This window comes from Papio anubis, chromosome 5 (genome assembly GCF_008728515.1).
Source record: "Papio anubis isolate 15944 chromosome 5, Panubis1.0, whole genome shotgun sequence".
Taxonomy (NCBI): Eukaryota; Metazoa; Chordata; class Mammalia; order Primates; family Cercopithecidae; genus Papio; species Papio anubis.
In genome coordinates, this window is record NC_044980.1 from 162,303,514 (window position 1) to 162,324,212 (window position 20,699).

At 47.5% G+C, this 20,699-nt stretch overlaps 1 protein-coding gene across 6 annotated transcripts in view; it reads left to right on the forward strand.

The window, feature by feature from the left end:
- Positions 1-598: 598 nt before the first annotated feature.
- DOCK2 (dedicator of cytokinesis 2) overlaps positions 599-20,699 on the forward strand; it is a 433,369-nt gene continuing 413,268 nt past the window's right edge. For 4 of the 6 annotated variants that reach the window (XM_017960117.3, XM_021940247.2, XM_021940248.2 and 1 more), the window contains exons 1-2: positions 600-731; positions 17,813-17,896. In XM_017960117.3, coding sequence (XP_017815606.1) covers positions 689-731; positions 17,813-17,896 — 127 coding nt within the window. In that variant the 5' untranslated portion in view covers positions 600-688. Of the gene's footprint in view, positions 732-17,812; positions 17,897-20,699 lie in introns of those variants that run through there. The other 2 variants (XM_021940250.2, XM_021940249.2) reach the window with 2 other exon arrangements.

The window sequence follows — 20,699 nt, forward strand, 5'->3', positions numbered from 1 at the left end:
CTCGGGAGGCTGAGACAGGAGAGTCACTTGAACTCGGGAGGCGGAGGTCGCGGTGAGCCGGGATCGTGTTTGCACTCCAGACTGGGCAGCAAGAGAGAAACTCCGTAAAAAAAAAAAAAAAAAAAAAAAAAGTCGGCTGTAAACGATCCACCTCCATGTCACCTGCTGTGTACATTGCCTCTCTAACCCTTAGAATAATCATATGAAGTAGGTACTAGTATCTCATTTCACAGATGAGAAAACTGAAGCTTAGAAAAATGAATTCATTTGTCCCCGTCTGGATTCGAACCCAGATCTGACACCAAAGCTCACGCTGAGGGGAGTTAAGGAAATGGTTTGTTCAGTCCCCTAGGCAGGGCAATCAGAAAACTCTCTGCACTTGCGGTGGCGGTCTGGGGAGCCCCAGGTGGGGACTGGCCTCTGCCCCCTCGCCTGGGGAGGAGACAAGGTGGGAGTGGTCCCCAAGCTTTGCGTGAAGTGGGGTGGGGTGGCGTGTCCCAGCCTACGGGGCACCAGCCTTCTAGTGTGCCCCTGCCCAACGGGAGGGAGGAGGGAGCGGGGAGTCCCGGGGAGGGAGGAGAGGGCGGGCCCTGAGAGGAGTTTGAAAAGAGGAAGGAAGTGGGGCCCAGCGGCGCCCAGCTACCCCCTGCCGGCTTCCCTGCGGGAGGAGGCGAGGCCCGGCTCAGTCATGGCCCCCTGGCGTAAAGCTGACAAGGAGCGGCACGGCGTGGGTAGGTTCGGGCGCCAGGGCGCGGCAGGGAGCGGGACAGGTGGCGGGAGAGCCGCGAGCAGGAGGATGCTGCGGGGCTGGCCGCGCGGGGTGGGCAGGGCGCGCCGCCTGCAGGTCAGAGGGCGCAGCCTGCGGCGGGGCCCCGGGGCGGAAAAGCCGAGGCTCGGGGAGAGGACGGCGGGACCCCACCCCGCGCGCTAAGCACAGCCCTCGCCCTCTCGCCTGCCGAGGGAACCTGAGGCATTTTTGAGATAGGGTCAAGACTTGAGCTTGACAACTCAGCTCTTCTCGCCAGACTCATCGTCCCCAGGAGTGCCCCAACTCGCCGCATGGGAGACTTGGCCTTATAGAGGGAGCTCCACTCTCCTCAGGCTCAGCCTTGGCCTGCCCACCATGCATACTTCCACCCCCTCCAAAGCGACACCCATCTGCCTGCTTCCCCTGTCTGTTCCTTCTGGGTCAGGTGACTCCCGATTTGGCAGGGCATCCAGAGGGCAGCTCAAGCTTGGGGGATGGGGCTGGACGGTGGGGTTCTCTACTCAGCCCCTAAGAGCCTCTGGGGAAAAAGGCTCCCGTCAGGTGGTCTGAGGGTAACCCAGAAGCTAGCTTTGTCAGCCTCAGCCATCTAAACTCCCAGAGGCCTCTGCCTGGAGCTCAGGGGCGGAAGTGGTGGCTGGGGGAAGGGAGGCCTCAGGTGCTGCTACTCTCTCTGAGTGGCATCCGTGGTGCAATCTTCATGGACTCACTGTGGTTTTCAAACTTCAATATCAATTAAAAAGTCACTCTGGAGCTTCCTACACAGGCAGATACCAGACACCATCTCAGAAACAAAGATTTAGCAGGTGAGGCATTGGAAGACCCAAGCGCCCAGAGGGATTCGATGCAGGGGGTCCCCAGGCCGCTGTTCGGGAAACACTGCCCTGGAGAGATCAGTAGTTATCCACTCAATTACTGGGCACCGGGCATGGAGTGGGGGGCATTTTGATATGAATGGTTCCCATCCAGAGAACAAATAATAATTCATATCCTCAACGGGCAGTTACAAAGTAAGGAAGGATACAGCTTCTGCCCTTGAGGAGTTATGTGGAAGGCTAGAGGCTTAGACTGGGAAGTCAGAACTGAGTTGAAATCAGGGTCTGTTTCCTCATCTATAAAGTGGGAATGTTAATAATAATGCAGGTTTCATGAGACTCTTGTAAGGATTGAATGGGGTTATGCATGGAAAGCATTTAGTAGTGTGCTGGCTCAATGAGAATTAGAGATTGAGGTCAAGGGGCTTACCTAGCAGCTTCAGAACCAAGAGACACCAGCACCAAGATGCACCCTAATGCCAGATTCAGGACAGTCATGCCTTATGAGACTGTAGTGTTTCATGGTTTGCAAGACCAAATGTCATGCAGTCTGTGTCTGACTTCAGAACCCGCATGTGAGGCAGTGTATTATTCCCACTTTACAGATGCAGTAACCAAGTTAACATCACTTGGAAGCAATGAAGCTGGGCCTTAAATTCAATTGTCTTCAGACCCTAGGTCATGGCACCAGAAAAGCATCTAGAAGGGAAACATCATGGGTAAAGGCAGGGAGCTGGCATCCCTGCAGTGTGTGGGTCAAACAATAAGTATTCTGCTTTGGTTTTAGTATTGCTTTTAGTGTTAAAAAAAATTGCAGAGGTAGATTATGGCTAGATTGTGAAGGGCTCTGAGTGCCAAGCTTCGAAGTTTGGATTTCCTTCAGTGAGCACTGGAGGTTTTGAGCAGTGTCATCTGGAAGAAGTTAAATAGTTAATTAGGACAAGAGTGGGGATTGGACTTAGAATAGAAGGAAAATGGGTAACAGTTTTACCTGTCTACTTTCTGCCTGGTTAATCTAGCAGGAGGTCACTTATAATCAACATTTCCTGTTAACTTTTACTAGGTTAATCCACTCTGCCTGAGGCTCTTGTCAGTGAAGAGAGCTTTCTCCTTTCAGGAGAGAGGAAAGGGTAGAAAAGGAGGAGGTAGAAAGAGAAACTAACAGTATCAGTTAGGGTTAAGTGTGACTAAGGGTGACAGTAAACTTGCAAAATTGTGGCCTAACTAAACTGCAAGTTTATTTATGTCTTGCATAGAAAGCTCAGAAATGGTCTGTGAAGAGGTGGTAAGGTGGCTCATTCTGTATCTCACACTGTATCCTTGGCATGTGACTTCTGCCTTCTGAGCCACACAGGCTGCTTAAGCTTCGGTTATCAGGTCCAACTTCCAGCCAGCAAAAAGGATGCAGGAAAAAGAAGGTCATGACTTTTCCGTTTAAAGACATTTACCTGAAGGCACACTTGACATTTCTTCTTACCTCCTATTGGCTAAAATGTAATCACATGACTGACTATAGCTGCAAGGGAAGCTAGAAAATGTAGTCTGTAATGTAGGCAGCCATGTACCCAGCTAAAAATTAGGAGTTCTCTTCATAACTAAGGAGAGGAGGAAGAATATTGAGGATGATGTGTTAGTTTACTAGGACTGCCATAGCAAAATACCACAGACTGGGTGGTTTAAACAACAGAAATGTATTTTCTCACAGTTCTCGAGGCTGGAAGTCCAAGATCAAAGTACCAGCAGTGTTGGCTTGTCTTGTGGCCTGTCTCCATGGTTTGCAGATGGCTGTCTTGCTGCCTCTTCATTGCTTTCTGTGCAGGCACACCCTTGCTGCTTCTTCCTCCCGTCATGAGGACACCAGTCATATTGGATTAGCATCCCACCCTAAAGGACTCATTTTAACTTAATCACCCCTTTATCTCTGAATATGCACTTACCTCCAAATAGGAGTACATTCTGAGATGCTGATACTGGGACTTCAGCATAAGAATTTTGGTGGGGACATAAGTTTGTGACAAATAATCTGTGGCTTCTGGCATGGTATTTTGGGACTATAAAGAGGGCTTCAAGGCAGGAGTCCTGAGACAAAGGGTGAGGGTAGAAAAGAGTTGTTTACCCTGAAGCTGAGCCTCCCAGACAGATTTGTGTGGGACTCTAGCTATTCTTGTAGGGGAGGGAAAAACTTCTTTCTGCTACTGCATCTTGGGTTTTCTGTAAATTAGACTAACAAAAGACTGATGAACAAGAGAAAACAAACAAGTTTATTAGCATGTACATCCTGCTTACATATGGAATACTCAAAGGGTTGGTTTGAACTTGAGCTTATACAGCATCTTAGCAAAAGTACAATAAAGGTTTAGAGAAGTAGCAAGACAAAGGAGGGTTTTAGGCTTCCAAGGGCAGCAAACTGTGGGAAGGGAAATATATGGGGAATCTAATGGAAGATAAAGGATTATTTGTGCAGGTCCATCTTGGAGCCAACTTTGTCTTCTTCATGGTCATAAAACTTTCCTGGGAGAGGGGATTTATGGCAGTCCTTATTTCTTAGGAGTTTCTTCAGATAAATAAATATCCAGGAAAGCTTCTTTCTGTACCTGTTGATTCTTATGTGCATCCAGCTCAAAATAATATGCCCTATGGAAGTGGCATATTTTGATCACGTTTTGATCAGAAACCTGTTCTGTATGCAGCTTCTCTCTAGCTATGGTTTTACACCAGTGTGTGGTGTTGAGGAATATCTGTTGGTTCCTTCTGAGGGCGGTGAGGGAGAATCTGTTCCAGGTCTCTCCCCCAGCTGCCAGTGGTTTGCTGGCAATCCTCAGCATTCCTTGGCTTGCAGAAGCATCGCGTTGATCTCTGCCTCCATCTTCACGTGGTATTCTCATTGTGTGCGTGTCTGTCTCCACATTTCTCCTTTTAAAAAAGATATCCAGTCAGATTAGGGCCCACCCTAGTGACTTCAGTTAAATGTGATTACCTCTGTAAAGACTCTGTCTCCAAATCATATTCTGAGGTACTGGGAGTTGGGACTCCAATGTCTCTTTTTTTTTGGAGGGGGTGGGCACAATTCAAACTATAACAGGCTCTGCAGAAGCAGAGAAGGGATCTTTTTCACATCTTGGTTGGGGAATATGGAGGAATCCATGACCAGCCCGTGGTCCAGGGATGTGGGTGATGCTGTCATAGCCCAGTACCCTGGACAGAGCTGATCCATGCACACTGACAGACTTGGAGTGGGCAATGTGTGCTGGCGTCATTTGCAGCATGGATTTTTGTTGCAGGGAACAAAATCTAGTCAAACCAGTTCAAGGAAAATGTGTGTGGTATGTATCTGTGGGAGAGCAGGGGGAAGTGGTGTATTTTAGGGTCAGAAGAATCACATGGAAATCCAGGAAACAGGAGGAGCCAGGCCTCGGAAAGGGCTTGAACTGAGGCAACCCTCGAATCCTCTGCCTCTCCTCTCATGGCTTCTCAGCTTCTCTGAGCATGCCGGCTCTGGTCTCCTTTCTCTCCCCACCACCTCCCTTTGATTGTATTGCTCTTCATAGCTGATACTCTAACACCACAGTGGTGACCCCAGGATGCAACCCACCCCTCTCTGCACAACCTTGCAAGTCAAGCATCCACTTAATCTTCTGTGTGTTTATTTGTTCAAAGTCCCAATAGAAGGGAGTGGCAGCTTGGTTTCCCTTTGTAAGAAAGACCACCCAAATCAGAGGTCATTGCCAGCCTAAGAATGGGCCTCACTCTGGTGAAGATGCTGCCCCAGGCAGGTCTAATTCTCTGTGACTATGAGGTGGGGTCACGTGGCTTGCTACTCATCTAGCAGGAACCATGGGTGGGGACTGAATCTTTGAGTGGAACCTGCATTCCAAACACACCCAGGGCAGAACTTCACTACAGAGGGACCAATTATCCTGCTTTTATTGCCAAAAGCAACAGTTGAAAAGAGAGCATCATTCACTCATTAACTTGTCCATTTGTTCACTCATTCATTCTTCGTTAACTTCTTAAATACTTGTTGGGTCTGTGTGCCAGGCATTATGCTAGTCACTGAGATTACTAGAATTAGGCCAATATGGCCCCTATCCTTCTGGGGCCTATAGTCTAGTAGGGAAGATGAAAGAGAACTTCATGAATAAATCAGTAACCATATAATTACAAATTGTGATATGTGCTATTGTAGTATGAGTGAGAATATTAGGAATGGTCTTGAATTAGATGATGTGAGAAGGCCTCTCAGGCGCAATGGGGAAAAGAATTCCAAAGCCAGTGCTTGGAGGGATATTAATACATCCATCTTTGCTACAGTGGCTGACTGTACCTTTGGACTGGTCTCCAGAAATTAGTCTGGTGAAACAAAAATACACCGATTAGACATCTAATTCCTTCCTACCACCAATTCTTAGGTGCCGGGGCTTCCTACTTTCAGATGCTTCAGCAACTTGAGGCTGTTTAGGAGTGCCTGCTGGGCTGGCTGTTTGAGTTCATGTAAGGAGACTGTCCTAATCCGTAGTTATATGGGCACCTCATTAGTCTGTGGACATCTTGCCCCTAACCATAATGTTTGCATTTGAATGAGCCTTGAAGACAGATTGTGTTTTCTAAGCTCTGCTTCCTCCTGAGATCAGCATCCTATTGCTGCTGTCTGTTGAGAGAGGAAATGTAGTCACCATACTGCTTTGCTAATTTCTGGACCTTTGGATTTGTTTGTTTGTTTGTTTGTTTTTTTAAAGCTTACAGGCCTTTAATCTAATAGTCAATTACACATGGGTGCCGCAGTCTGTGCTCTGCAGCATACGTTCTGCAAATGGGGAATGATAGTGCTTATCACCACGCAACTCCAGAGGAGTCTGGATAGAGACACCACAAATGTTCCCTTTAATAGGCACTTTCTCCTTTCTTCCCCCTTCCCTTAATGGGTGTGAACTGAAAAACAGGCTGAGTTTGTGGGCTGCTTAAGTCTTACTCTGTTGTTAGTTCTCCTTGGAGAAAGTCATTCCTTGTCTCCCTGCCCCCCACCGGGTCAGCTTCTGCTTTGGTTTAAAGTCATGGTGGCAGAAACTGAGGCTGGAGAAAGTATGACTGCTAACGTGGGCACTTCCCAGAGCCCTCTCCGTTCATCACTCTAGGGCAGTGGTCTGCAGACGTTTCAGCACCAGGGGCTGGTTTGGTGGAAGACAATTTTTCCACAGACTGATGAGGAGGTGGGGCGGGGTGGGAGGGATGGTTTTGGGATGAAACTGTTCCACTTCAGATCATGAGGCATTAGATTCTCATAAGGAGCATACAACCTAGAACCCTCGCATGCGCAGTTCACAATAGGGTTCCTGCTCCTGTGAGAATCTAATGCCCCTGCTGACCTGACAGGAGGCGGAGCTCAGGCCAATGCTGGATTGCCTGCTGCTCACCTCCTGCTGTGCAGCCCTGTTCCTAACAGGCCACCAACTGGTACCGGTATGTGGCCTGGGGAGTTGGGGACCCCTGCTCTAGGGCACTCAGTTCCCTTGACAGCACATGGCCCCTTGGATCACAGCTTAAGCTAAGATGATGGATGGAGACATAGGTGGACAGTCTGATGTGCACATTGTCACAGCACAGGGTCTGAGTGGGGCAATAGGCATTTGTTTGGTTGAATTAAATGGTGCAATGCCAGGCCTAGTGACACCCTGACTGACATGGTGGGCTGCAGCAGCAGGGCCATCCCAGTGTCAGCTGAACCTTGAGGGGTTTCCTGGAAAGTGGGTTTTTGCTGCTGGCTTCCCTGGTGGTGGCAGTCAGGCAAGGACCCTTCCAAGTAGAACGGATAGCCAATGTAAAGAGGAGGAAGCCTCTCTGATGTGTGGGAGGCCAGTGTGGCTGCAGTAGAGTAAGCAACGCACAGAGCAGTAGGAAATGGATTCTCTGAGAGAGGTCATAGGGAGCAGTACTTTGTAGGTATTGTGAGGCTTTTACTCTGAATGAGGGAGGGGGACATTGCAGGGTTTGAAGTAGAATTGTAGAACGACCTGTCTTATGTTTTAAAAGGATTGAGCATAGTAGTTTTATGATGAATTAATCAGGAGGAATTAAATGTGGTAGCAGGGGGACCAGTTAGGCAGCAACAGTGATAACTCAGGCAAGAGATGGCGGTGGCTTGGAGCAGGAGGGAACAGTGGAGACGGTGAGATGTGCTTAGATTCGGGATGTATGTGTTGTAGGTCAAGCAAATGGGGTTTTCTTCTTGGAATGGATGTGGGTATGAGAAGGAGAGAGGAGCCAGTGGTGACGCCAAGGTTTCTGGTCTGAATAGCTAGAAGAATGAGAACTGCATCGAGGTCTTCCCTAGTGAAAACCTTGATCTAAGTAGTCATCGACGTTGGCATAAATCATACCATTGCCTCACCTTTTGTAGCATGGTACATTTTTTTTTTAAATTTTACTGACAGTTCCAGGATACAAGTGCAGAACATGCAGGTTTGTTACATAGGTATACATGTGCCATGGTGGTTTGCTGCACCTATCAACCCATCATCTGGGTTTTAAGCCACGTATGCATTAGCTGTTTGTCCTAATGCTCTCCCCTCCTCACACCCCCCTACCCTCCCCCCGACAGGCCCTGGTGTGTGATGTTTCTCTCCCTGTGGCCATATGTTCTCATTGTTCACCTCCCACTTATGAGTGAGAACATGCAGTGTTTGGTTTTCTGTTCCTGTGTTAGTTTGCTGAGGATGATGGCTTCCAGCTTTATCCCTATCCCTGCAAAGGACATGATCTCATTCCTTTTTATGGCTGCATAGTATTCCATGGTATATATGTACGACATTTTCTTTATCCAGCCTATCATTGATGGGCATTTGGGTTGGTTCCAAGTGTTTGCTATTGTAAATAGTGCTGCAATAAACATACGTGTGCATGTGTCTTTATAGTAGAATGATTTCTATTCCTTTGGGTATATACCTAGTAATGAGACTGCTGGGTCAAATGGTATTTCTGGTTCTAGATCCTTGAGGAATTGTTTTCCACAATGGTTGAACTAATTTACATTCCCACCAACAGTGTAAAAGCATTCTTATTTCTCCACAGCCTCACCAGCATCTATAGTTTCTTGACTTTTTAGTAATCGCCATTCTGACTGGCATGAGATGGATATCTCATTGTGCATTTCTCTGATGATCAGTGGTGCTGAGCATTTTTTCACGTTTGTTGGCCACATAAATGTCTTCTTTTGAGAAATGTCTGTTCATATCCTCTGTCCACTTTTTGATGGGGTTGTTTGTTTCTTGTAAATTTGTTTCAGTTTCTTATAGATTCTGGATATTAGACCTTTGTCAGATGAGTAGATTGCAAAAATTTTCTCCCATTCTGTAGGTTGCCTGTTGACTCTGATGATAGTTTCTTTTGCTGTGCAGAAGGTGTTTAGTTTAATTAGATCCCATTTGTTAATTTTGGCTTTTGCTGCAATTGCTTTTGGTGTTTTCATCATGAAGTCTTTGCCCATGCCTATGTCCTAATTGGTATTGCCTAAGTTTTCTTCTAGGGTTTTTTATTTTTATTTATTTATTTTTTTGAGATATTTATTTATATTTTTTTAGAGTAGAGTCTCACTCTACTGCCCAGGCTGGAGTGCAGTGGCGCAATCTCGGCTCACTGCAAGCTCCGCCTCCTGGTTCACGCCATTCTCCTGCGTCAACCTCCGGAGTAGCTGGGACTATAGGCGCCCACCACCATGTCCGGCTAATTTTTTGTATTTTTAGTGGAGATGGGGTTTCACTGTGTTAGCCAGGATGGTTTTGATCTCCTGACCTCGTGATCCGCCCGCCTTGGCCTCCCAAAGTGCTGGTATTACAGGCATGAGCCACCGCGCCCAGCCTCTTCTAGGGTTTTTATGGTTTGGGATTTTACATTTAAGTTTGTAATCCATCTTGAGTTAATTTTTGTATAAGATATAAGGAAGGGGTCCAGTTTCAGTTTTCCACATATGGTTGACCAGTTTTCCCAGCACCATTCCACTGTATTCCATTGCTTCTTTTTGTCAGGTTTGTCGAAGATCAGATGGTTGTAGATGTGTGGTGTTATTTCTGAGGTCTCTGTTCTGTTCCATTGGTCTATATGTCTGTTTTGGTACCAGTACCATAGTACATGGTACATTTACAAAGCCCTTGTGTTATCATGTTTAGCCCTCACAGACACTCTAAGAAAAATAACTTCTGTCCTTATTTCGCAGGTGAGGAAACTGAGGCATAGATCTTTGAGGTCTCACTGAAATGCAGCCTGTTCCAGGCAGTTCTATCATACCTCACCCCCTCTATTTTATGGAAGTTGCCCCTTTTCACTTTGTCTTTTAGTTAGTCAACTGTATGTCATCTTCCCCACTAGCTGGTACATTGTTGGAGAGCAGAGCTGTATGGAGGGTTAACTTTGAGTCTATTCAGCATCAATGCAATAGCAGGAATGTGGGAGGTCAGAGAAACTAATCATTATTGTAGCCTACATCCCCTTGAGAATCCTGTGGCAGCTAGAAGCCCTTCTTCCCACAAAAATATGCACATGGGCAGTTCTGCATTGCAGTGTCACCAAAAGTCATTCATGGAAGCCAGTTAAGGTCCCTGGTAAAACGTGCTCATTTTACTCTGTAACTATTTAATAAACAAATACAATAGACATAGCCAAAGCGTTCTGCCCATGGTATGAATTCTTGAAGCTTGTCAAGAGTCAGAAAACAATTCTTATAGTCTGTTCAGATGAATTAAGTTCAATAAGCCTGCGCTGACTGATGGTCCTTAGCTGGGTATTTGGGCCCAGAGGTGAATACAATAGTTCAGGAAGCTTACTGTTCAGTCATAACCTCTCTTTCTGTATGAGGCAGCGGAGAGCACCATTATTAGTACTGATGTCCCCATTGGATGGGTTGGGGGCAGTCCACCCTTGCTTCAAGTTACTACAGCTGCTGTCATTCCCTTCATACTTCCTTGCAGCCTTGCGTTGAATGATCTGGGCACCTCTAGAATGTAAGCTCCATGATGGCAGGGCCACGTCTGTTCTTATTCTTCAGCACAGAGCTGGTGCCCAGTGGTTGTTGATTGGATGGATGAAGAGGTGGATTCATAGGTGGATGGATAGTTGTTGATTAGACGGATGGGTGGGTAGTGGGTGAGTGGATGGATGGTTGGATGAATGGCTGGGTGGATGAGTGGAGGGGGAAGGGCATGGGTAAAGGGTAGGGGCTGGAGGTTTTAAAATTTTCTGGTGACCTTACAGGATTCAGATGGACTGAGTTGCCCCATCTTGCCTTTATCTTCCCACCCCATCCCTTTCCCTGTCAGGAGGCGAGGTCCTGTGAGAGCATCCTAGCACAGCAATAGAGTACTCTTGAACTCGTCTCCAAACGGTGGACCCCTGCAGATGGTCGCTGTTCTAAGCTCACCAGGTCTCCCTGGGACTCCATTCAGATGGCCCTGCCATCCATCCCTCGCACATCAAGCTGGTTCCCCCCTCTCTTCCCTGCTGTCACAACCTCTCCCCACCTCCTTGGGGGCTCTCAGTCCAGTTCTTCCCCTTGCCAGTCTCTGCCCCTCCCTCTCCCTCCAGTCTCACTTCCTTAGTGGGGCCTCTTTTTCCCTCTGAGAGCCCACAGCTGCTGTGACTTGCAGTTTAGCCGTTCACTTCTGAAGACAGCTCTTTGTTTCTTGTGTGTTTATTTTGTCTCTTCAACTAGATTTCACGGAAGCTCAGGAGAGCAGGAGTCACCCCCTCTCACCCCACTTTTCTGACCTGCAGGATCCTGCAGAGCGCCAGATACTCTCTGCATTTGGGGCTGGAGGGCTGATTTGGTTGATTTCACCATAAACTTTCTTCCAGCTCTGTAGTGTGTGTGTGCATGTGTGAGTCCGGGAGTGTGTGAGAATGTGAGTGTGAATGTGCCTATAGGAGTACTAGAATGGAGAGAGTGAAATCCAGCATGATGTTTCAGAGCAGGATTTGTCAACCTTGGCACTATTGACACTGTGGGCCAGGAAAGTCTTTGCTATGGGGCTGTCCTGTGCACTGTAGGATGTTTAGCAGCATCTCTGGCCTCTAGTCACTAGAGGCTAGTAGCACTGACACCCCCGACTCCCCTCCCCGAGGTTGGGACAAGCAAAAATGTCTCCAGACATCAACAAATGTCTCTTCCAGTGGGGCAAATTCACTCCCAGTTGAGAATCACTGTTTTACAGAATTCATTGGAATCCTAAGTTTCCTCTTGTTGACTGGGCATGTCATTGACTCGTTAAAAACTGACCACTACAATATGCAGCCCATAAAGTTGATATCATGGTCCAGCAAGAGGCCTGAAGCACCTGGCACAGTGCCGGGGCCAAATGCATCTCCACTCATGAGAGGCGATGTGAGTGTGGTGCATGGCTGAGAGCGTGTGCTCTGGAGCCAGCCTGTCTGGGGTGAAATCCTCACTTGGCCCCTTCTTTGCTGTGTTCACCCCAGGATGTTTACTTGATCTTGCACTACCTCAGTTTCCTCACCTGTAAAACAGAGACAATAATAATCATACACACCCCAAGAACTGCAGATTCACGATTAAATGGGTGACTGTGCGTAAAGCCCTTGGAATAGTGTCTGGTACGCGGTAAGTGTTTGGCAGAGGTTAGCTGTTCTTGTGATTCCTCTGCTCTCTCCTGGTGGGTGGAGGAACACCTCCTCCTTCTAGGTTCCCTCTGGCTATAATTCTTTGGCCTCATTCGCTGCTGACTAGCGCCCGGGTTTGAGCTCTGGGGTGGCTGCCAGAGGCTTCTGCTGGGTCATTGCAGTCGCCCTGTGGATGCAGTGTCAGGATGCTGCCTCAGTGCTCAGGCTGTCAACACCTGTCCAGAGACTTCCTCTGCTTGCGCGTTTCAGTGAGCGCATTTCACTTGAATCCAAAGTGGACCTGCCGGCTAGTTCTGTTTCCCCCTGGAGTGGAGACTCTCCAAAACCCAGCTCAGGGACTGGAGAAGTGAGCTTCGGGCAATTACATTCTTTCTCCATTATTGCTTTTGTTCCTCTTATACAGTCACTTGTCCAAACTCTATTAACACTTGGTGTTGGCTGAAGCTTGTGTTTTCAAACATGTCAGCAGATGGCAGGGCCCCAGATGAGGTACGAATCCATCTCAAAGGGTCACACGGCACTTGATGGCTGCAATCAAAATTGGCAGCTAAGCTGGGTCAGCGTCTCTTGAAGCAATCTTGAGAAATGCAAGAAAGAATATAGCCAGAAGAAGGGACATAGCTGCCCTTCGTGTTCATTCACATCCCTTCAGTCCAGTGAGCGTTTCTTAAAAGTTCAATAAATATCGATTGCACTTCTACTGTGGGCCAGGTGCTGGGAATTCAGTGGTCAACAAGATAGACTCAGTCTCCATCCTTACTGAGGCTGGAGGGAAAGACAGGATATAAACAAGTCCAGTATGTATAATAGAGTGTGATGCCAGCAATGGCCTGGTGAGGAAGCAGGGACTCTGGACTCCACTCTGGGTTTGAATTTGCTTTCTGCCACTTACTATGTGGCTATGAGTAAGTTCCTTAACATCTCTTTGAGTTTCTTGTATGTTACAGGAAGACTAATAACTTGAGGTTACTATGAAGATTAAATGGACTGATACAAGTAAAGTGCTGGGGACTTTTTTTTTTTTTTTTTTTTTTTTGCTGGCGTCTTGCTCTGTCGCCCAGGCTGGAGTGCAGAGGTGCAATCTCGGCTGACTGAAACCTCTGCCTCCCAGGTTCAAGTGATTCTCCTGCCTCAGCACCCCCAAGTAGCTGGGACTATAGTTATACCCCACCAGACTCAGCTAATTTTTGTGTTTTTAGTAGAGACGGGGTTTCACCATGTTGGCCAGGCTGGTCTCAAACTCCTGACCTCAAATGATCCACCTGCCTCCCATGATGTTGGGATTATAGGCGTGAGCCATTACACCTGGCAGTGCTAGGGATTTTGCCTGTCTTATCTATCACTGTGACTGTAGTACTCAGAGCAATACCTAGAACACAGCAGGTACTACATACTGTGTCTGCAGTACTTAGGACAGTATCTAGCATACACTAGATGTTCACATGAATATCTGTTGAAAACACCATGCAGTATGTACTTGGCGTATAAAATGTGCTTTAAATATTTACCATTTTCTTAGGAAGCAGGGTGTACAGTAGTTAGAATTTAGACTTTGAGATCTATCTATATGTCTTACTAGGTGCAGCAGTTGTTTACCAACCCCTTCCTCAGTTTCCTTATATGTAAATCAAAGAGAAACATTGAACTTATCTCCTAAAATTGCACAAAGCACAGAGACCCTTCTTTAGTTGTTTTTATGAGCCACTGTGCTAGAACAATGGTGTTTACTTTCACCTTAGCTCCCTCTCTTTGGACTCCTGATGAATAGAGTACTTCAATATGTTTAGGTAGAATTGGTAACTAATCAGTGGATTTGATTTCCAGGGTTGCTAGAAGTTCCATCTGCCTCAAAATAGCAGTCCAGTGGCTTGCCAACCTGGGATTTCCAATATGAGTCCTTGCTGGATTCAGTGACCCAAGATGGCTTCGGTACTTGGGAACATCCCTTTGATCCTTGGCCATAAATGCTTTGTTCTGGGTGGGCTTGTCAGGATACTGGTTTCTGCTTTGGTTCTTACGTATGGTGCTTTGGCACAAGGAGAGGTCAAGTCTTTCATAGGGAGTGTATCAGTATTCCCCAGGGCTTGGCGACCTTGCATAATGGGGAAGCTGGAATGGTTATTTGTGGGAATGGCCAAGGGCCTGAGGGGCTGTGGGTAGGCTTCCCCGATTTGTCTGTCTTTTGTGGACAGGCACTGGGCAGAGTGGACCCAGCTGTGATTTCTTCCTCTTGTTTTTCTGCCTTTTTCATCCCTTGTTCAAAAGTTGAGAGTGGTTAGGCCCATCTTAGACTGGTCAGAAGCAAACTGAAGGACAGAGATAAGCCATCAAACTTAGCAGAGGGGCATTCTGGCTTGGAGCTTCCTGTTAGTCATCTAGAAGACTAAACAGAATTGGGTATTCATAGGCAAAGCCACTTCCTTTGTCAGTCATGCCTGCTTTTCTTCAAATGGAGCCTTAAGAAGCCCTTATGCAAGGCAGAAATAGATTTATAAATTAAGTGCCAAAGTCAGTTACTTTCATTTTTGTAATCAGTGAGTACTTAGAATGAATACGCATCTTCACCTTGAATACCCAGTTTCAAGATCTGTCCAGGACATCTTAAGCCAATCTACTGGCACCTTCTCACCTGACATTGCTGGGCAGAGGATGAGGGAAGATTCCCGAGGAAAGCAGGGAGTTGCTGGTCAGGGAGTAACATACAGTCCTGCCCCACCTCCAGATATCTGATGGACACACCTGATTTGCTCATGCTCCAGAGACTAACGCATGTTGCGCATGGTTTTCTTCTGTTGGAAGCCTCCGTTGCTTCCACCATCCTGTCCAGTTGTACTGCCAAGTCCTCAGGCAGACCACTTGGGCTGGAAGAGCAGGGAGCAGAGTCTGCCCAGTGAGGACACCAGCAAACTGGAGTGTGTCCAGGCCACAGCAGCCTATAAAGGGAAGGGGGTTGAAGTCAGGCCAAGTGCGGAGGGAATGAAGAAACAGGTTGCATTTATGCAGGAAGAGAGAAGCTTCGGCGTCCCCCGAGGGCCCTCTCAAGGTTTGCTTTTAGACACAGGGTTAATTTGGTTAAGTGTTGGTCGACAGAGCCGTTGGTTGCAAACTGCAGGAAAGTAGATTTAAAAGTGACACAAAGTTCTGAAGGAGTGAGCCTTGTTCAGGAGATAATATAATGCTAATAAAAAGAAAAGTGACTACCATTTACTGAGCACTTACTATGGCTGGACATTAAGTCAAGTCGTGTATGGGCATTAATATCAGCTGAGCCTCCCAGGAACCCAATAAGGTAGGGACCATTATTTCTTGCATTCTACAGTTGGAGGAACTGAGGCTTAGGGAGATGCAGCCTCTTGCTCAAGCAGCCTGTCCCTGGCTCCTACAGCGCCTTTCTGTGGATTACAAAAAGATACTTCTCCTCTGGTGGGCACAGTGTGAGGGCAGTGTGCAAGCCTTGGCAAGCATATCACAGGTTGGGTGCCAGCCTTCACTGCTCTCTTGATTGGGTGGCCTTGTGCAGGCCACAGCCTGGGCAGTTGTACACTGCAGCCCTAGGCTTGAGACCAGAGCCAGGAAAGGACAGAATTGGCCTCAAAAGCCACATCTGTCTAACTCCAGAGACAACTAGCTCTTAACTCCTAAGCTTTATCATCTTTCAGGATGGACACTTCATCTCTCTGAATGCACACAAAGGGAGTTAGGGATATGGGGGACACCTGGGAGCAGAGGGGACAGCCTGTGCTCCTCTCCCTTTAAGCATCCTAAAAACCCTGCTAGATAGGTACTGTTAACATCCCCATTGTAAGAAAGTGAGACCCAGAGAGGTGAAGTCACTTGCCCAAGATAACACAGTAGTGAGTGGCAGAACTGGGGTTCCTTCTGAACCGCTCTGGTCTTTTAATGTGGTTTAGGCAGACGTGCTGGGGAGATAGTACCAGGGGAAGGAGGAAGGATGGAAGAGGGAGGGAAGGAGATAAGTGGGAAGAGGCAGAGATGAATGAGAGTTAGAGACTGGAGGTGGTGTCTGTGATGCAAAAGAATCTGCACCGAACCCAGCGGCATTTCACCCAGCTTGTACATAGGGGTTAGACACAGAGCAGCTTTGGTCATTTAGACCCTGGTCACTTAGTGGCTCAGTCTATGGTCCGTGTCCTCAATGTTAAAAGGAGGTAATTATGAAGAGGCGGACCTGTAGAGTAGAGGAGTGGGAAAGAGCATGGGCCTGTACTCCCAGGTCCAGCACTGTGTGACCTTGGGCAAGGCAAGTAACCTCTCTCTGCCTGAGTTTCTGTATCTGAAATTTGGAAATAGTAAGACTTCTCACTTCCAACGATAATTGTGAGAATTAAATGAGTAAAGGCACATGGAGAACTTAGAATCATGTCTGGGATATAAGTGATTGCTACGTACTAGTTCTTATTAGGATCCACAATGATAAGCCACTTCCAGAAAAGTGGGGCATGCCTACGTTTAGTTCCTGTTTAGGAATAATAACCTTTTTACAATGGTATCTTCTTATCTTAGCTCCCCACCCAACCTTGTGGGGTGGGTAAGAGTAGCACAATAATGCCCACTTTACAAGTGGGGAAACACATTTAGAGGGAAAATGAGTCTGTTTTGTAGCGGTCACCAGCTAGAGTGGGTTTGGAGGAGTCTGGAGATGTAGCTGCTCCCTGTCATGTGGGCAGCAGCAGGACCGAGGGTATCATGAGGGACTGGAGCTCACACCGGGGCCTTCCTCCTGGTAAATCTCCTACACAGGTTCCTTCCCTTGCATAGCCTTCTCCATCATCCCAGTGGTCTGTGCCAGTAGGGGAGGAGCATGGACCCAACTCAGCTGGCCCTGTCTCCAGGAAGCCTCCTGTGGCCCCCATGCATGGCTCCAGCATGCTATCTCCCGTGCTCTCGAAGCACCTGTACTTCCTGAGCCCAGACCATCCATCTGGTCATTGCAGGGAAACCTGTCAGCTTCTCCCATTAGAATACAAGGCCTTGGCTGTCTAATTCTACCATCTGGTTACTGGTTATGAAGCATTACAACATGGTAGGCTCTTCACGTGCTAGGACTCTGTTTCTTTCTCATAATAACTTGTCATAGATCCCTGGGGTGCCTGAGCTGGAACTGAACCCCAGGCCTGGCTGAAGGAGGGGCTCAGGTTCTCAGAGGACAGAGCTGCCTGGCTCTCCTGCCATCCTGCTCACCAGTTCATCTCTCCCACCTAGTATAACACCTCACAACACTTCAGGCGCTTAGTATGGAGTTTCTTTTTAATTGTAGCAAAACATGCATAACAAACGATGTACCATTTTAACTGCCTGGTGTACAGTAAGAGGACAGTCCGTAGTAAATATCAGCAGCCTCCTTGTCACTCAGGCTGAATGCAGGGCCTGTGTTGAGGAGAGGCGAGCTTTGGTTAACAGAAGGTCTTGGGAGCCAGGCTGACTCTGAAATGACTCTTGTGGCAGGCAATAGGTTTGTGTGTCAGTTTTGTTTAGCCCAGGTGGGCTGCATGGGCGTGGAATGGACTTGAGGCAGGGATAGCAGGAAGGAGCAGAGACTAAAGAGATCCAGAGGTCTCACCTAGCTGTCTTTCTTTCTATTTCACAGCCATATACAACTTCCAAGGCAGCGGAGCCCCCCAGCTCTCCCTGCAGATTGGTGATGTGGTGCGAATACAGGAGACATGTGGAGGTGAGTTGCTGGCCCATGCCCCAGGTGCTGGACCTTTGGCTGGTGGAAGCCTATGGTACACCCAGGCCCCTCAGCCCTCTCTCTGCACCTGCGACTGTGTGGTCTGTTTAAAAACGTTTTGGTAACGCTAGTAATTAGAATGTGCTAAACAGAAATGTTTTCTCATTTTAGGAATGTATGTTTCATAGCGAAAGCCTAACTGGGTGGTTCGATATTTGTTATGTTCTCCATTTGCCTCAGCCATGGGGCTATTCAGCCCATGACTCTTGCTAGATACAGTTCTTTATTAGTATTAATATCATGATAAAGGGAAATAAGCATCATTAGGGTTTGGAAGGGTCCCATAAATCACACCTCTAATTCCAGGAGAGCTGATGTGCACAGTCGTGTAATTTGTTTACTGCATGAAGGCACCCAGCCTTGGGAGCAGGAGCTCACTGCCCTCCCCAAGCTGGGAGCCCTGTCTTGGACAGTGCGGTGGTATCTCTTTCTTTCTCCTACAAAGGTGCCATTGCCTTGTGAAGCCAGGTGTCTACTGGGCTGTGTCCACCCATGGTAGTGTGGTGGTCGGGAGTGCTTTTTAAAATTTGCACCAAGACTAATAATGGCCTTGGACTCCTAAGTCAGGCAGTTGGAAATCAATATGTCACTGATAAACTTGATATTGGGAGCATGGCTTGGGCATGAGAACCAAATGAGCTACTGATCTGTTACCCGCAGTCAGGCATGCTCCACCCCTCACTGGTCCAGTCGGCCCATCACGGTTCCCTCCTGCCTGGGCCTGCTGGTAGCTCCTGCTACATGGAGGGCACAGAACATGGGCTTCCTGTGTCTGGGTAGAAAGGCAGAGGAAGAAGAGAGAGTGGATTGAGCACATAGGCCTAGTCTGCCCCCAGTGAATCCATCAGATGAGGACCTGGGGAGGGAGTGAGGGTCAGGGAGGAGGCACATGTGCCACTGTGAAGGAGGCCTTCCGTGGGGAAAGGCGGTCACTTGCGGGAGTAGCCGTCTTTGGTCCTTTCCACAAAATAGACACTGTGCTACATTCTTTATAACACATGATCCTAGTCACTCCTCACCACAACCCATAGGACAAGCGGTGTCCTTTCCAGTACTGGATTAGCCACATGCAATCTCCTAGGCAATGGAATCCCCAGCTGGGTCTGAAGATTTGTACAAGGATGCTTGTGTAAGCACATACACACACACACACAGACACACACAAACATACGTGTGTACATATATACACATATGCATACCTGTGCACATAGATACAACCAAAAAAACATACAGAAAACCATTTTTAGGGGAAATAATTTGAAATTTGATATTTCAAGATAACTTTAAAAGGGGTCATGGGAGAGATGAGAACTTTGTTCATCTTCCTTATATTTATTTTATTCTTTAGTATTATTTTTACTTGGGGTTGTAGATGAGGGGATACCAGGGCCTACAAAGTTCACACTCCGGCCCTGTTGAAACCTTTTACACAAGGAGTGGACAAGGCTGGAGGAGAGGGGTGGGGACACTGTCCTAGAGAACTGGGTCTGTGATTCCAAGCACCCTGCCCCCTGCCCACAGCATAACCCGATCTTTTACAAATCTAGTTCTGCCCAGTGGCAGACAAGCAAACTGTAGGTGACTACCAAGGGCAAAGAATGAAAATAAAAACAGCAGCAACTCTCCTCAGTGCCTCTTTCATGCTACTGGATGCTAATGCTGAGAAACAGGTATGAGACCTCATATTTGCAGATGAGGAAATGGAGGCAGGGAAATGGGAAATGACTCATCTAAAGTCGCACAGTGAGCCAGTGGATTTTTTTTTTTTTTTTTTCTTTGAGACAGAGTCTTGCTCTTGTCTCCCAAGCTGGAGTGCAATGATGCAATCTTGGCTCACTGCAGCCTCCGCCTCCCAGATTCAAGCAATTCTTGTGCCTCAGCCTCCTTAGTAGCTGGGATTACCAGCATGCACCACCATGCCTGGCTAATTTTTGTATTTTCAATAGAGATGGGGTTTCGCCACGTTGACCAGGCTGGTCTCGAACACCTGGCCCTAGGTGATTTGCCCACCTCGGCCCCCCAGAGTGCTGGGATGACAGGCATGAGCCAACGCGCCTGGCTCCAGTGGCTCTTTTCTGATGGCCAAGCCCACATTCTTTCCTCCACCCATGCCTGCCAAAACAATAACAAGGCCTTGGTCATTATTTTCTGTGTCCTACATTGTGAAATCCAGATGAGTATTTTTCTCTTCGTTGTATGCAGTTTCCCTGGATAGAAAGCTTGAGGGAGCAAACCTCCCCCACAGGCTGCCATAGTCAGAGCCTTGCCAGTACCTTTTCCTGGCCTGGCGCCCTGACCTTTACGAAGGCTACTCTGGTGGATTCAAGCCACCTTTATTCATCTCTGGGACACCTTTATTCATCTCTGGGACACCTTTATCCTTTCTTTGGTTCTGATTTTCCATTTCTAATTCAATTAGTCTTATTTTAATGTATCTTTGTAAATTAGTCACAATATCTTGCTGGAAAAAGCTGGATATATTCATTTGGTAAGTGGCTAATAATTTATTAATTCTTTGAAAAGACGGTGTTCAGAAGTCTGCTAGAATGAGTCTAGCTATCTGAGGAAATATCATATCTCCTGGTATGCAAATTATTAGGACTTCTCATGCATATGCTTATGGCTATGCAGAGTTTTCAAACTGGAATTTAGGGGATCCAAAGGCTTCTTGGGGTGCCTTCAGTGGCAGAAGGAAATGGAGCTGGAGGGCGTCTGAGAGCAGGTCTGGTGTTGTCCACTTTGC